Genomic DNA, 15,075 nt, shown 5'->3' on the forward strand with positions numbered 1-15,075 from the left:
GAGGAGAGGAGAGGAGAGGAGAGGAGAGGAGAGGAGAGGAGAGGAGAACCAGAAAGGTTGGAAAAGCCCTCCAAGATGATCCAGTCCAACCATCCCTCTACCACCAGTATCACCCACTAAACCACGTCCCTAAGCACCACATCCAAAATATTGCTGCATTTCAGACATTGACCTCTTTAGTAGCATGGATATGCAGTTTTTACCTTTAACAGAAAATCAATTAAGAACAAAACTTCACAAATCATTCCTCCGTCTTGTTCCTATCATCTTCTTCCTATATAATTGCTAACAATTTGGTCACAGAGAACTGTTTTACTTCCTCACCATCTGTGAAGACATGGTGGTTTCCCCACCATAACTGCATCAAATACAGCATTATAGTAGTGAATTTTCTGGAAAATGGCATGTCTTTCCATCTCCCTGTACAGCTGTTTACTTCTAGCTCATGTGTTTACACCTATCTCAGGAGCATTGTTTCTTGCTCTGAATTTCTTTCCTGGTGCTGCTTAGCAGTATTATTTACTCTCTCATTTCATATTCATTCCCTTATTTCTACTACCCAGTTGAATATGTGTAGGTCTTTCATCACAGAAAACAACTTCCACAATCTTCAGTGTAAACAGACATCTTGGTTTGAAAGATGAGCCTTATCTTCAATCTGCTAACTTAAAATATATATATATTTTCTGCTTCCTTCTAGCAAAACTTGGCTGCAAAAAATCTGTAGAGTCAACTTTTTGTAATTCTCTCCCCCTGCCCTCCCAAAATTTGCAACTAACTCTCTCTACACAGCTGGCTGGCCCAATACAGTCCACACAATCCTCAACAAAACATCACTTTATTTTTTATTAATAACCAACCTTATGCAGGTTCTTATCTGCCAGTTTCTACTGCTTTGCACCACTGTAATTAATGAACACTGAAAACTCTAAAAGCATTTTTTTTCAGCCCTACTGAATACTTTCTGGTGAGCACATATGAAAAAAAAAAGAAAAAAAGATTAAATTGAAAAGCTGAAGACTACAATAGCCTCATGTTGACAGGTCACTCTGATTCCAGGTCAAAACAGCATCTATTTTTGGCTGCTTTGATTATAATTGCTTACCCAATAAAAAATAAATAGCAATTATCTCATTGTCACACAAGAAAAAAAACTTAATAAATCAACTAATCCTAAAGTAACATTGAAAAACAAACTGTTTCAGATGTAAAGAGGAGTAATAAAATTTGGTTTCCAAAATTATTTTTAATTGCCAACACTGTCAACATTGATGTTATTAGCCTACTGGATAATAAATCCATTTTAGTCACTGAAAGAATTTAGAAAACAAAAAATGTCAAACTACTATCATACAAAGTGAATCTCGTGACAGTTTCCACCACCGGTCTGTAGCATCATATCTGAAAATCCCTAATTACAAAGGTCATCTACGCAAGTCTGCGGTCCAACCCATAGATACACATGTTTTTCTTGACCATTATGAGAGTGCTGGGATTTCAGACTAACAAACAAAACAGACGAAGTATTCAGGGGTGTGATGAAGTTAATCCTTAAGAGGATATCGGAATTATTTTTTCAAACTAAATTCAAAGCTACCAAACAAAAGGAAAATGAAAACTGCTAAAAAAAAAAATTCAGACCTTCCAGAAATGGCATGTCGTTTGAAGGCTTTACTTCAGTGCATTTTCAGTTTGCAGGTATTGCCTGCAACAGCTGCGCCTGTACCACAAGAAAATAAAGCACTAAATGGAGGATTGTTTTAGCTGTTTCAAAAGATGCACGACAAACGCAGAGTGGTCAGGAAACCACCACAGCACTGCGCGTGGATTTATCGTCCATCATATTAAACTCAAAGTAGCTAAGCTGTGCAAATCTGTCTGCGCTGTATTTCCTTCTTCCAAGGGCATGTTTTGTGGCTTCTTGACCTAGGTTAATAAGTCTTTATTCTCAATAACAACTGGGGCCATGAAGTCTCCCTGAACTGAACCCAGGTCTTCACTCCTGACACTGCAGATATCATGATGAATTGCTCAAATAACATTCCTCTAAGCAGTTAGCTTTCCATCCGAATTTAATGTTCTCTGTGTAGCCTCCACACATTTCACTTTCCACAGCTCTCTAATGAACAATTACAGTTTTCACCAAGTTTTTTGGTGAAAGATTTTTCTTCCTTTTTGGCAGCAGGGTAGGGCCAGAATGTCCGCTTCTTCTGAAAACAGGCCACCTAACCAAATAGCTGGGAGCATTAATAGGCTCACATTTTGGCAGGTGTGGAAAAGGAAATGTCATATAATTCGCATACTGGCAGGCAGTTACTCAGGTTTTTTAGCCAGGTTTCCTGTGTGTCTGTGTCATCAGCCCCCAACACCACCTCCCTCAACTCTCCTTCCCTCCACCTCCAACTTCGACAATGATACAAGAGCAGGGGAGCTATTCCCGAGGTGGAGACATTCCCACAGGTTCCCTGAAATAGGCCTCTGTAAGGACGGGAGCAATTATAAATGCCCCTAAAAGTATCTCCCACACTAAGAAGGAGCATCTTTTCAGGCACTAGGGTGTGCAGACAGGATAAAACCTTAAAAAGAAGCCCCAAGAGAAGGAAAATTTTAGACTGACATGTACAAAACCTGATGTACCATAGCCAACCAAGAAGACAAGTTTCCCTTAGTATTCAGGGAACAACTGGTTTCACAATCCTGCTGTTTAGGTGTGGGGAAGGGACCGTGTCTAACAACCCAGCCAAGTTTCTCCCCTTCTCTCTTCTTGCTCTGCGCTGTGCTGCTGGATATTTCTGACATTTCCACCTCTCTAAATCTAGCCAGGAGAGCAGACAGAGCAGACGACGGCAGACCTGACTTCCCCTCCATGTGAAGGAAAACGCCTTACAAACCTGCCCTTGCCAATCGCTTCTCCTTGCTCCGTTAAAAAGCAGTCCTGACGCAGCAGCGCACACACGTCGAGGTGGCAGGATGACATGTTAGGGGCCCCGCCGGGCACATTCAGCCTCCTGTCCCAGCAGAGCTCCTTCCCCACAGAGGCCCCAGCCAGCAGCCGGCTGAAGAAGCCAGAGAGGATGAAGCAGCTTTTCCCTTTTTTCCTCAAGCAAGGGAGGGTGAGGCCTTAAATGGCGGCCGAGCCTTCTCACCAAGCGCAATGTGAGGCTTTCACATTACTCAAACTGAAAGATAAAGCTGATTTTATGTCATGCTGCTACTGGAAAAATTCAGGACAGAAGAGTTGCCTATTGCCCACCCTGCAGCTGGGAGGATCCAGGAGTCAGGGAAAAAAATCCAAGCCTGGAAAAGCTTTCAAGATTCAAAACCATCCGCAGAATTTTACAGAACAAAAACCAAGGAAGGGGAGAGAAGGGGATAAAGAGATCCCCTCTGAAACAGTCAGGGTATGGCGGCAGCCAGGCCAGGCTGGCCAGAGGCTCAGGGCAGCCTCGGGTCTGTGCAGCTCCCATCAGGAGCCCTATTCCCCCTCGCCAACACTTTCTGCTGACTGCAGCAGCTTTTATTGACCAACACTCCTGCCAAAAGTGGCACACACTCCTACAAGGAGTGTCTGCATTGATAAGCCTCTGGAAAACTCCTAACACATCTATCCACAAATGTTTAAAATAAATGATTCAGCTTAAGCTGCCACTTCGGTTTATCTCCCTGATGCCTATAAAAAAACAGCACGTTTCTCTAAAAAACTCCCTTCTACATTTGTTTGGAAGTCTTTCAGCCAAACTATATGATTAGTTTCCATCCCTTAACTTTCCTAGTTACTCACGATATGAATAGGAACGAATTTATAGCATTCCTATCCTTTAATGATATGCAAAGATCTTGCGTGTAAAAAGCGTGTCCATGAATTTTGGAGTACCACATGCACACACAGTACTCATGTGGGAGGGCCATACACAGTTAAGTAAGAAAATTGTGTCATCTGTAATTCCAGCCAAAGACTTCAGGTATCAGAAAACTGTATTCAAACCAGCTGGAGGTCTCCTATTACCATGCTGGCTGCAGCAAGCTCTTCACATATCATTAACAGCATAATGAAGGCTCAATCAAGGATACGGTCTATCAGGACTGCCAAATGTAGGAATATGGATGCTGGCTTAGAAAGATGAGCTAGTATCAAGGTTTTTAGTGCTTAGTTCTCTCAAAACTGGTGAAGAGGTAGCCCTGCCACGGAAAATATTCCCCAGTGATCCAATGGCACACCGAGAGGAAGAGCAAACCCTCAGAGCTATCACAGGAGGATGGTGGCACCAAGCAGGTCACACGCTGCTCCCTTCCACAGGTGGTGCTTAAAACCACAAAATCAAGAGCACCGTTAAAGTCAGAGCCAAGAAGAGCCACCAGGATGGGGACACGCGTGCTTACACTGATGACCAAGCGTACTTTGCATATATAACACCATTAGTGCTAAACTCAGCAGCTTTATTTCTCATCTGTGTGGTAATTATGATTTAATAGGCCTTCATAATGTTCTCTCTAATTAGTGATTATATCTTCTTGTATACTTTCATACGTGCATATACCTTTATGTGTTCTCAAACGGCTGGCACTGATGTACTCAGAAAATCTGAGGAAGAAAGGAAGACCACAGAAGACGAAACCAACACACAGAGGGAGTCAACACTCCTCCAAATATTATGAAGCGATGGTGAGTAACGTTTCAGCGAGCCTCCTGCCCATCACGCAGGAAACCAGGTCTGGGCTCCCTGATGGGGAGCAAATAAGCCTGTCTCAGAGTCACACACGCTGCTGCCAAGAGCCATTCCTCGACCGGTTTCCACCAGCGCCAGGACGAAAAAGAAGTGGGAGCAGGCAGCTGGGAGGGTGAGGGGGATGAAAGCTGGAGGAAAAGAGTAAGATCCTAGTAGATCAGCCAACCCCTGCCTCTGTAACCACATCTTCAGCCACTTTCCATATCCTCTTGGATAAGAAGTTGGAAAGTGCTGGTCCACAGGGATGTTGACAACTATTCAATCGATGAGCGCTGTCTGCATGGGGTCTTTAACACCCCCAGAAATCAATGGAAACATCTTTCGACCTCGGCCCACGTGTCAGATTATGCCTGCGGCAGAAATGGAGGCATAAACACATGGAGTAATAAACAAGCAAACTATTAATTATGGACACGCACAAAACCTTTCTCATGTGTACTTTGTGAAATTAGCGCTGAATGCAGTTAGCTGGATGCCTAACCAAGCGCAAGACAGCACACGCATAGCGATTTTTCACTGCAAGAGCCACGTACTTTCATGAGGACATGCAGGAGCGTGTTACCACCCACTTCACATACATCATTTGAAACTAGTGCCCAGAACGACTGCATGTGAATTCTGATACAAAACAAAAACTAAATCAGGTCTGAAACACTACCTGGATCACAAAGGGGAAGTTACAAGAAGTTAGGTGGTAACCAACCCCGTGTAGTTTGTATTTATCTCTGTTGTTATCAGACCTTCCTCGGTTTTAATCCTGGCCAGAATCAAGTTTATGACTTTTGACTGATGTGGCACAAAGCGATGAACTGGCTGTGTATAGCCTAGAAGTGACACGGGAAGGACAAGGTGACAGTCAGCAAACACCAGAAAGACAGAAACACCAAGAAGTATGATAAATTATTTGGATTTATAGAAAAGGACACAAAAATAAATTGCAAGGGGAAATTTTACACCTAAGAATATATTTCTTGAGAACAAGAGTCCGCGGTATTTGTATATGGCAGTTCCTCCTGTTTGGAGAAACTTCAGATCCAGAAGGAACAGGTACACCGTGGAGAGGATGCTGGGATGCTGCACTGCCAGGAAACCCAACAGACTTCTCCACCTCTGGAACTGTGATTTCACAACAAAGCTCTTTTATCGTGAAGAATAAGAAACAGTTTGCAACGACTCGAAGAGATTTCAGCTCAAATGTCTCTGCAAATTAATATACTTTGTAGGAAAAAAAGTCAAATGTAGTGTTTATTCTAAGCATTTTACTGCCTGTCTCATTAACCCAGTACCTTACATGCCCTCTTTGTAATGCAAATTGGCTAAAATACTATGCTTTCCATAAAACATTCACAGAGACAGTCTCACACTGCTCAAACACCCATTGTAAGCAAAGAAAAAATATACTGATTTTTTCTTAATAGCTAGGCTCTGCACCTAAGTTTATCTGCACATGCAGTCTGTGAGAAAGCTGCTGCTGCTGCAGCCACAGAGCACAAAGGTGGAAGATTTCCCAAAGCAGATGATGCAGGCAATTATAAACTGAAATAACGCATGCATGAGCCAAATAAAAAGACTGTAGAAGGTACCTACAGCAGAGCTTTTTTTTGTGGAAGAGAGATTACTACAGAGAGGAGAGAGGATACCAGGCATTAAAGGAGGCTAAACATGGCACATAGTGCACCTGCTCACCAAGCTCCTGCTTCATAGCCACCTGCCCAGCCACACCGTGTATCACCACGAGGGTTTTCCATGAATCTTCACCACGTAGCAGCACGCATGCTGTTTCCAAGTGCTATGCTGCCAGCTGTAATACACCCACCCATCAGCACATGGAGCCCAGCAGGAGATGCTGCAGCATCCCACCAAGGTCTGCAGCCCAGCCTCAACCAGCCGCTCTGCGCTGCAGAAGGTGATTTTGGGTTGGAGGGAGATGAGGGACAGGCAAGGCTCCTGTTTTATGATTTATACAGCTGTGGAGAGGGCCCAAAATGTCACCCTAAGGGTGCAATGTTATGATTGCTCTCCCTTTGCCAACCGAGGTGCTGGAACATGAAATACCACAGCAAACCCGTCGCCAGCCAAGATTCACGATACAGACTGCACTGAACTAAATTCAGACACACAGGATGAAAGCGGAAATTGCATTATCTTTCCTCCTCTCTCCACAGGTATCAACTATTTTTGTTTCCAGAGATGATCTGTGCCATCTCGAGTGAAACTTGCAGCAACTGCCTTCATCCTGTGTTTAGTTCTGAAAACTGCCACTTCTTTTTCAGCCTTGCTGGGGGGGCTGGAAGCCATCTGATTTTTACAGCCACACCAGTTGGCCTGATGAAGACACCACCTTGCGTACAAACCCCTCCCAGATTTTCCAGTACCGTGAGGCAGAACTCAAGGCATCAGTGCCTGAGACAGCAGAGACATCTTTGCCATTTTTTGATGAGGCTCAGCGCTAAGATGTGCAGGTGACCAGCATCATGCATCTTTACAAGGAGTTTTCTTTATTCTACACAATAATATGCAAACTGTGAGCTAGGTGTACCTGCCAGCCTGCCTGCCAGACCTGGTTCTCGATCATCTAAAACACACTGAGGCTCTGGTACAGTTCTTGCACCCAAAAGGAAACCAGGGCCTTGGAGACAATGCAGCCACACCACCCAGCCATAATGTAGCACGGGCTCAGAGATTGGGACCAGCACCACAACACGTCTACGCCGCAGTACAGACAAGTGAATCTGATTCAACGTGGAAATTTTAAGCGATTGCAATAAATTCTCAGAGGCTCTAAAAAGAAAAAAGTCTGGGACAGGATCTACAATCAAAACACAACTGAAACAGTAATTCAGCAAACCAGCTTCACAGCGTATCAAGAACATAAGCACCTGTTCAAATGCTCACAATGATTTCCAAGATGCATTAAAAATAATGAAGATATTGAAACCTTTGGCACTTTTGGGAAAAAAAAAAAACAATACAAAAAAAATATAGTAAAACACAGACGAGCCCTAGCATGAGCAGCCATGCATTCTCCTGCCCACCTGCCTGAAGCCCAGCTCAGAGGATCACACCAGGCTGTATCAGCTTAACTCATCTGTAGACTCACTTAGACCTCAGCCCATCCATTAAAATGGTCAATAGCGATGCCAGCTGAGAAATGTCCATCACCATCATCTTTACAGGTCATCGGCCAGCCTGGCAACAACAGCTTCTAGCCATTACTGACCTCGCTTCGACACGAACCGCTGATTTCCAGGAGAAAGACGAGCCATGAGCCATCCATTTTCTTAATCATAATTAAAATAAACACAAAACCACTCAACTGTTTCTGCATGCTTTAGTTCATACCAAATATAAACGTGCAATCATCCTGCTATGTTTCTGGGATGGGAGCACTAGCATAATAAGAATCTGAACGCATTCAGTTCATCCATTGAGGCAGGGAGTAGCCTATTATAAGGAGGTGCCGCTGAACAGAAATTAGCATCAGAACAGTTTGGATAACAAAATGTTCTGGTGCGTCAGCCTCCAAGTAAGCTGACAGAACAGATTTGGGCAGGTGTGTCTTATGATGGAAAAATTAACTCTGATAAAGAAAAGAATAAAGTGCCCTTTAGACATGTTCAGTTCTCAGTGTCATTAAGATGCAAAAGGAATTTTAAAAAATGCCATCTCCATAAAGCTCAAGCACACATAAGAGAAAGCAAACAAACCTGCCTGAATGACTGGCTGTTTGCACTACTGTCTGCCCTCTGGCTCTGGCAAAATTGGATTCTTTCATCAGCCACATCTTACTGTTTTGTACAGAGCTACACGTTACAGCCAGACTGCAGATAAAAAGTAAAACCACCAAAATACACAACAAAGTCCATATCAATGAAGAAAACAAAACATACAACCAATTATTTTCTCTTTCAAACATTTTAAACATTTGTCATTCGTAAATGACAGAAGATGCTCAATCAGAGACAGACTGCATCATGTTTGACTCCAGTAAAATGTCTCTTGTGAAAGCCTGCCTTCATCTAAAATTCTCGTACTTGGGTTTTAATTTCCAGCCATCCTTACACGAATCCGCTTCCTCCAATTTCCTAATTGAGACCGCAAGGCTTAAAATATGCCCATCAGCTATCGTATAACTGCAAATCTACTTGACTAAGAAATACACATTTTCAGGCTTCAGAAAATAATTAGGCACTCCAGCTTTCCTTCAGCCTCCTGAGGAACAGACGTCAATGACCAATATCAGCAACTTAGACCATGGGTCTCATCCAGCCTCCCAGCTCCTGCAGCTCAGTGTTACAGCAATTCACTGAATTGCTACTGCAGTAACCATCAAGATACATGGAAATTACACAACATATCCTCTCTCAGCTTTTTCTGGAACCGATCTCTTACTCACCAAGTTCTCGGTCCTTAGTGGATATACACTCTTTTATGGACTCCGTTATGCCAAGACTAGCTGCAGTGGGGAGGGGACCAAGTAAGGATTCTAGTGCGGGTGGTCTTACAGGAGCTTCATTTCCATTTTTGCATTCTCTGTCTTCACTTGTTTTTATTCTGTCCTTCTCAAGAAATTCATTATAAAAGTCCTTGTTTAAGTGATTAGCAACTGCTTCCAGTTCCTCATCTTCTGCCTCTTCCTCTCCAAATACGCTAGATGCATTATCTTCTATAGATTCTGTAAGGGAGAAAAACCACAAACAACAACAAGCCAACAAATCATTGCATACCATCTGTTAGAGAAACTAAGTAAATAGTAAATAGGGACTCACTAAAAGGATTTAAAATCTGTAGAGGAAATCTTTTGAAAATATAGACAGTATTTTGGTACTATGTATGAATATATGAAGTTTCCAGATGCTCTTCAAATTAATTACCCTGGCTATTAAAATGTATTTTTGTGAATACGGTCATCAGTTACAATAGAAGTATTGTGTTATCAAATTATGGCAGGTAAAAGGGATTTTTGAAAGCAGCCAAATACTTATTGGGATAATTACAAATAAAAAATAGCTAATTAAACCTGCACAGAGACCCATCATGACAATTTGTCAACTAGGGCATTCAGTGACCAAAGGGTCTCGATAAAGGTCCTCTGCAACTCAGGTGTCAGTGCCAAACTTATACTGTATCAGAAATAAAAAACAACCGAAGTCATTAATGTACTGTAATTGTAATGAACAGGTTTTATTTTGTTATTGTTGTTTTGTATTATTATTTTGTATTAAGTTATTTTGGAGGCTGACATTTGAACCAACTAGTTGGCATGATGCGCTGAAAAGCAGAGAGAACCCCGACACAATAAGTAGAGATTTTTTACTACACAGGCATATACGTGATCACATTTATCATAATCAAGTTCATACACTTATGACTGTCTGCAGGATATGAACCCATTATTATTTAAGTAGTCACAACATTTTATAGACTTACCATCTTTAGCGTAATTTGCAAATACGCCTTTTGCTTTTGGTCTACTATTTTCTAATTCAATCTCTATTTCATCTTGATAGCTTGATATTTCACCTGTGGTGATGAAATAAAAATAAAACTCAGCAATCATCAATGTAATTTTGAAGAAATGAGTGATCTGTTACACTAAACACAACTTATACCTTCAAAATCTTCCAGCTTTTTTGATAACGCCTTCTCAAGCTGAAATGAAAATAAACAAAATAAACGTGAAATTACTACGAAAATACCTCCGTACTACTTGTGAACTGTATATGCTGACACAGAATCATAAGGTATTTTAAAAGTAATAAGCAGGTTTCAAATCCCAATTCAAATTATTTTGTTATTTTGTACTGTCAGACAGGCAAAACAAACAAGTTTCAAAATACTGACCCATTTCAAATATTACGTCACAGATCTCTATACTTCAAAAGGAACTTTCAGCTCTGGCGAGCTGCAAATAAAAGGCCTCATTCTTCAACAGTCAGACTTCATGACTGTGTCTGTAGGTGAGGGTGAGTACAAAACAGTGCTGGACTTGCTGTGCAGAGGCCACACACAGCACGTGTGCAATGGAAGGCTGAAGTACTGACCTACAGCATCCGACACCATAAACACATCAATAGCCCTTTAAATGATAATCTATTTAGAATATTAAATATTGTTGCCTTAAAAAAGTGCACAGTTTCTGATCCCATTACAAGGCATGAACCTTTTCAACTCTGGTCTCTTAACTCTGGTTAACTAGGACAAGAGAGCACACAGCACACAGAAGAGCAGTGCAGACAGTAGGACAGCTTCTCAAGCCACAAGCTCAGCTTTATTTGTCACATGAGAGACTCCAGTTTTGTAAGGACACAAAGATCTGATGCTTCACTAAAAGGTCAGAGCACAAGATGAGAAACACACACGTCATCGGAAAGCAAGCATAAGGGAGAGAACAGCACTTGGAGTAACTGCATCATCACCTTGCAAACAGGGACACACCTGGGCAGTGTGTACTGAGCCCCCCGCTGCAACACAGCAGTTGTGTGCCAAGCACCAAACACCAGTATCCTGCAAAACATGGGAGCCCCACGGGTGCTTGTTTGCTCAAACACCCAAAAGTCCTGATCTGCACTAGCAAAAGCAGTGACTTTGTGCTTCCTGCAGTGGTTAACTAGGACTGGAGAGAGACTTCGATCCCTTATCGGGGGCTATTTAAAGCTAGATTTGAAGCTATGTACCTGAAAGAGCATGCCTCTCTGGAGTAACCAGCAAAAATTATAAGGGAGAAAAATTGCTAAGCGTTTTTTTTTTTAAACTGGAAACCTTTGTTTTACCCTTGCTTGTAAAAAAAAATCTTAAAAAAAATAAAAATAAAAACTAAGTTAATGGGCGTTATATATACCAGTGCTCACCCTTTTCTTAAGAACCTCAAAATATATGTTAGCTGATCAGATGCTGACAAATTAGGATTTAGTGCTATTTAATTCAGAAGAAATAGAAAGATGGAGAAAAGAGGGGAGGAATACACAGAGCATCCAGCTTAGAATTCACCTGCTGTATCTTCAATTTTTTTTGACCGGCTGTAAACGAAGGAGGATCACATTCTTCTTCCAAATCAATCTTCATAAACTCATCTATGGTTAGCTGGCTTGTTGGTGTATCTTCAAACTCTGTCAACCTACCAAAGCATACAGCATATTAGCACGGCATTTTTAAGAACTTCTTTAAAAGTAACAAAATTCATCAAACTGCTGACTTTCAGAACAAACACGTCATCCTTAGAAACTTTGGCTCAAATACAGAATACATTAAAACTGAAGTGATACTAATTGTTTCATTTGCTGCAAAGTATCTTTTCATATCACAAATTAGCTTTTGATTTATTAGAGTATGTAACACACACTGTTTTTGATGAACAAAGACGGAACAGAATTACCACAGCCACTACAGTCAATTATGTACAGACAAAATTGAGACGAGGACTGCAGTTCGTTCCTCCTGTCTTGCTGCTTTTGGGATCAACAACAAAAACAAAACAGATTCCCAAACTAAACTGTCTGCCATCATAGTTTAAGAGTATGCTCAGAAATATAGACGGGAAGAGGGACAAGTCATCTTCCCAGGACACAAAGCAGCAGCAGTAAAATAAAGGGCTCATCCGCACATAGAACAGATGAATGCACATAATTTTACAATAACGTATTTTGTATTTGTTCAACATTCACATTTGAAAAGCTCCTGCCTAAGTGAGAGATGTGACTAGCTCCCTGGGGAATTGCCATGAAAGCGGCTGAATCTTTCAAAGAAATCGACTCTTAAATGACACCACGTCGTCATAACTTCACCCACAAATTTCAGCATTTTGTACAGGTGGTTGAGAATGATCACATCAATTTTACAGATGGAGAAGGCAAGACAAAAGGTTAAGTATAAAGCCAGGTCAGGAAATGTCTGGCAGAATGCTTTTCTGACAGAAAGTGCCCTTTTAATAATATCAACATTTTCCATGGGAAAAGTGCAACGATGCGTCTGCAGCTGCTTCACTGGAATATTCCCATCTTCCAGAGGAAGCAAAGCTGACAGCAGCTTCCATCTGCAAAGCTAGGAAACTAAAAAACTGTGATTCAGTACTCCCAGCTCAGGACATTTCAGAATTTCTCTCTCCTACCAAGCAATCGTGGTTTTCTCTTTTGTTTCTGCTTGCAAGAAAACGCCTTCAAAGAAGAAATTTTAATAGGGCAGAAATTCAGTTTCCAACTCCAGGGCCAAGGCCAAGAGCTGCTCTCTCTCCCTATACCCTTATCACTACCCTCATTATCTTTTTCTATAAACTGAGGAGCAAGACAAGCCAGCTCAGACAAAAGGACCCAGGCCTGCTGTAACTTCAGCTGACTTTGCCTTGCACCCCCTGCTCCCAGGGAGAGCCACCTCCAAGCACAGCCAAGCAAGCAGCACGCCGAGCCCACGCACGGCTTCGCCTACCAGCCCTACTGCTGCCAAGGAGAAGAAAGCTCTGCAGCTCAGTCTTGTCTGGGGTTAAGGCATCTCCATGAAGCCCCAGATTTGCTGGTACTTAAGCACGACTGACAACCCAGAACATTCCCTCGGAGTACCACTGATCAGCTCTTGTCTCCCCTCTTTTTAATCAAGTTGGAAAGCAGAGAATGTTATTGGTAGCAGCAGCATCCAGCTTTAATTAACAGACGTGTAATCTCTCAGCATTAATAAGCTTCCAGTGTGCACTACCTGCCTTACAGGAGGGGGCCTCATCTAAAAGTCCAAAGGAAAAATCCGGCCAGGGCACTGTTGATGCTATTTTAATTCAGGATTCATTTAATGCCAAATCCAGGCATCCCTTTAGAAGCTGGGAGTTTCCCAGCCATCATCATTCAGCTGCAGCCACCATCTCTTCATGATGAATCACGCACGGAGAGGCAGTCCCACCCTGGCAGGGCTCTCCTCCCAGCCAGCCTCGCCAAGTAAAATTGTTATCCTCCTCCCACCATAACAAGCCAGCACGAACTTTGGCAAAGACACCTTTGTTTATCCCATGCTTGCTCAGAGTTTGAGATGAGCACCCAGGCTCAGCCAAAACAGCAACTCCTTCTAGGCATGCAGAGCAATGCAGAGAGCTTCAGTGGCAAAACCAGAGATCGATCAAGCCGGGTCAAGGACAAGATGACCATGCTTGGATTTCAGCACCTAACCTCATGCACATCTCCTTGCCGACACCTGAGGCTCTGTCTGTCCCTATCCTCATCCACCGTGTGTGACTCAGGTCACTCGCCCTGCACCTGCTGGGTGTCAGCCCAGGGCGAGCCAATGTGATCTGATCTCCATCCTGATCCAAGCCAAGCCAGGTGAGTGCAGACCAGCCGGTTCTGGAGGTGGGCAGTGTGACCACATAGGCACAGGAGCTGGGCTGGAAGCTCAGAGCTACCAAGCGGTGTGTTATTTCTTCATTTCTCACCTGTCTTAACCACATGGCTGTGACCTCCTGAAACGAGGAACCAGCCCTGATGGGCAGCACCACAGCAGTATTAAGCACCATGCTGCGGGAGCGCGAGCCGTTTGCTCAACGCTTTCTCCTTTAACTTGATATAAATAAATACCCGTGATTGCCAACCGCTCGCCTGCCTCAACGTCTTACATCGGCTGATATCCTGTCTGCATATTTTTAAACATTTCTCTGACGTTATCCAGTGTTTGGACACATGCCACCAAGGCAACAAACTGATGCACGCGGCAGTCTGCGCTGCGTGGAACAAGGTAACATTAGTTTGGCGGCTAAGAAAAGCTGATGCACACTTAATTATAAGCATGATAGTTTCAGGGGCGAGGGAGTGCCCTCATGAAAAAAATAGCTACAGGCTATTTTTTAAGTTCTGCATAAAACTGATACCCAAGTTCATTTTGTACTTTCATTAATCTCTAAAAAAATCTGGTAAGTGTAGCCATTTTAAGTCATCCACAGAAGGAGGAAAACAAACAGATATACAAATTAAGATATTATTTCCTTGGCATGAATTCAAAAGGGCTCTAAAAAATGAAATTTGGCAGATAAGTATTTTCTATTTATAGTTGAAGGAGAGGCAATCGCTACAGTTCAGGCTGAGATTCAACTTCCAGTACAAACCCTTGTCTTACAGTTTCTCACAGACTCTTTCAAGCAAATTCCTTTGGGAGAAAAGCTTTTCCAGAGCTTGGTGTCATTTGCCCCTCACCCCAGACGGTTTTTTTCAAAGAAAAATTTCCACGGCTTTTGGTCAGTCAGTTTACAGACAAAAACACACCTCGTGCTCAGATAAAGCACTTTTGTGCACAAAACAGTAAACCAATTCTGTTCACACTTAATTTAGCTCGCAATAAGGGAAAATGGGTCAGTTACTTTGAAGTTGAGCAATGTTTT

General features: G+C 42.5%; 1 protein-coding gene across 1 annotated transcript in view; it reads right to left on the bottom strand.

Annotated features, from left to right (window-relative positions):
• BRF1 (BRF1 RNA polymerase III transcription initiation factor subunit) overlaps window positions 1-15,075 on the bottom strand; it is a 170,613-nt gene that overhangs the window by 62,404 nt on the left and 93,134 nt on the right. Inside the window, exons 8-11 of the mRNA XM_035326804.1 lie at window positions 11,718-11,844; window positions 10,340-10,379; window positions 10,158-10,250; window positions 9,124-9,402 (exon numbers count right to left, since the gene is read on the bottom strand). Of these exons, the coding sequence (XP_035182695.1) occupies window positions 9,124-9,402; window positions 10,158-10,250; window positions 10,340-10,379; window positions 11,718-11,844 (539 nt within the window). The remainder of the gene's footprint in view (window positions 1-9,123; window positions 9,403-10,157; window positions 10,251-10,339; window positions 10,380-11,717; window positions 11,845-15,075) is intronic.

The sequence above is a fragment of the Oxyura jamaicensis genome, chromosome 5, assembly GCF_011077185.1.
Source record: "Oxyura jamaicensis isolate SHBP4307 breed ruddy duck chromosome 5, BPBGC_Ojam_1.0, whole genome shotgun sequence".
NCBI classification, from domain to species: domain Eukaryota; kingdom Metazoa; phylum Chordata; class Aves; order Anseriformes; family Anatidae; genus Oxyura; species Oxyura jamaicensis.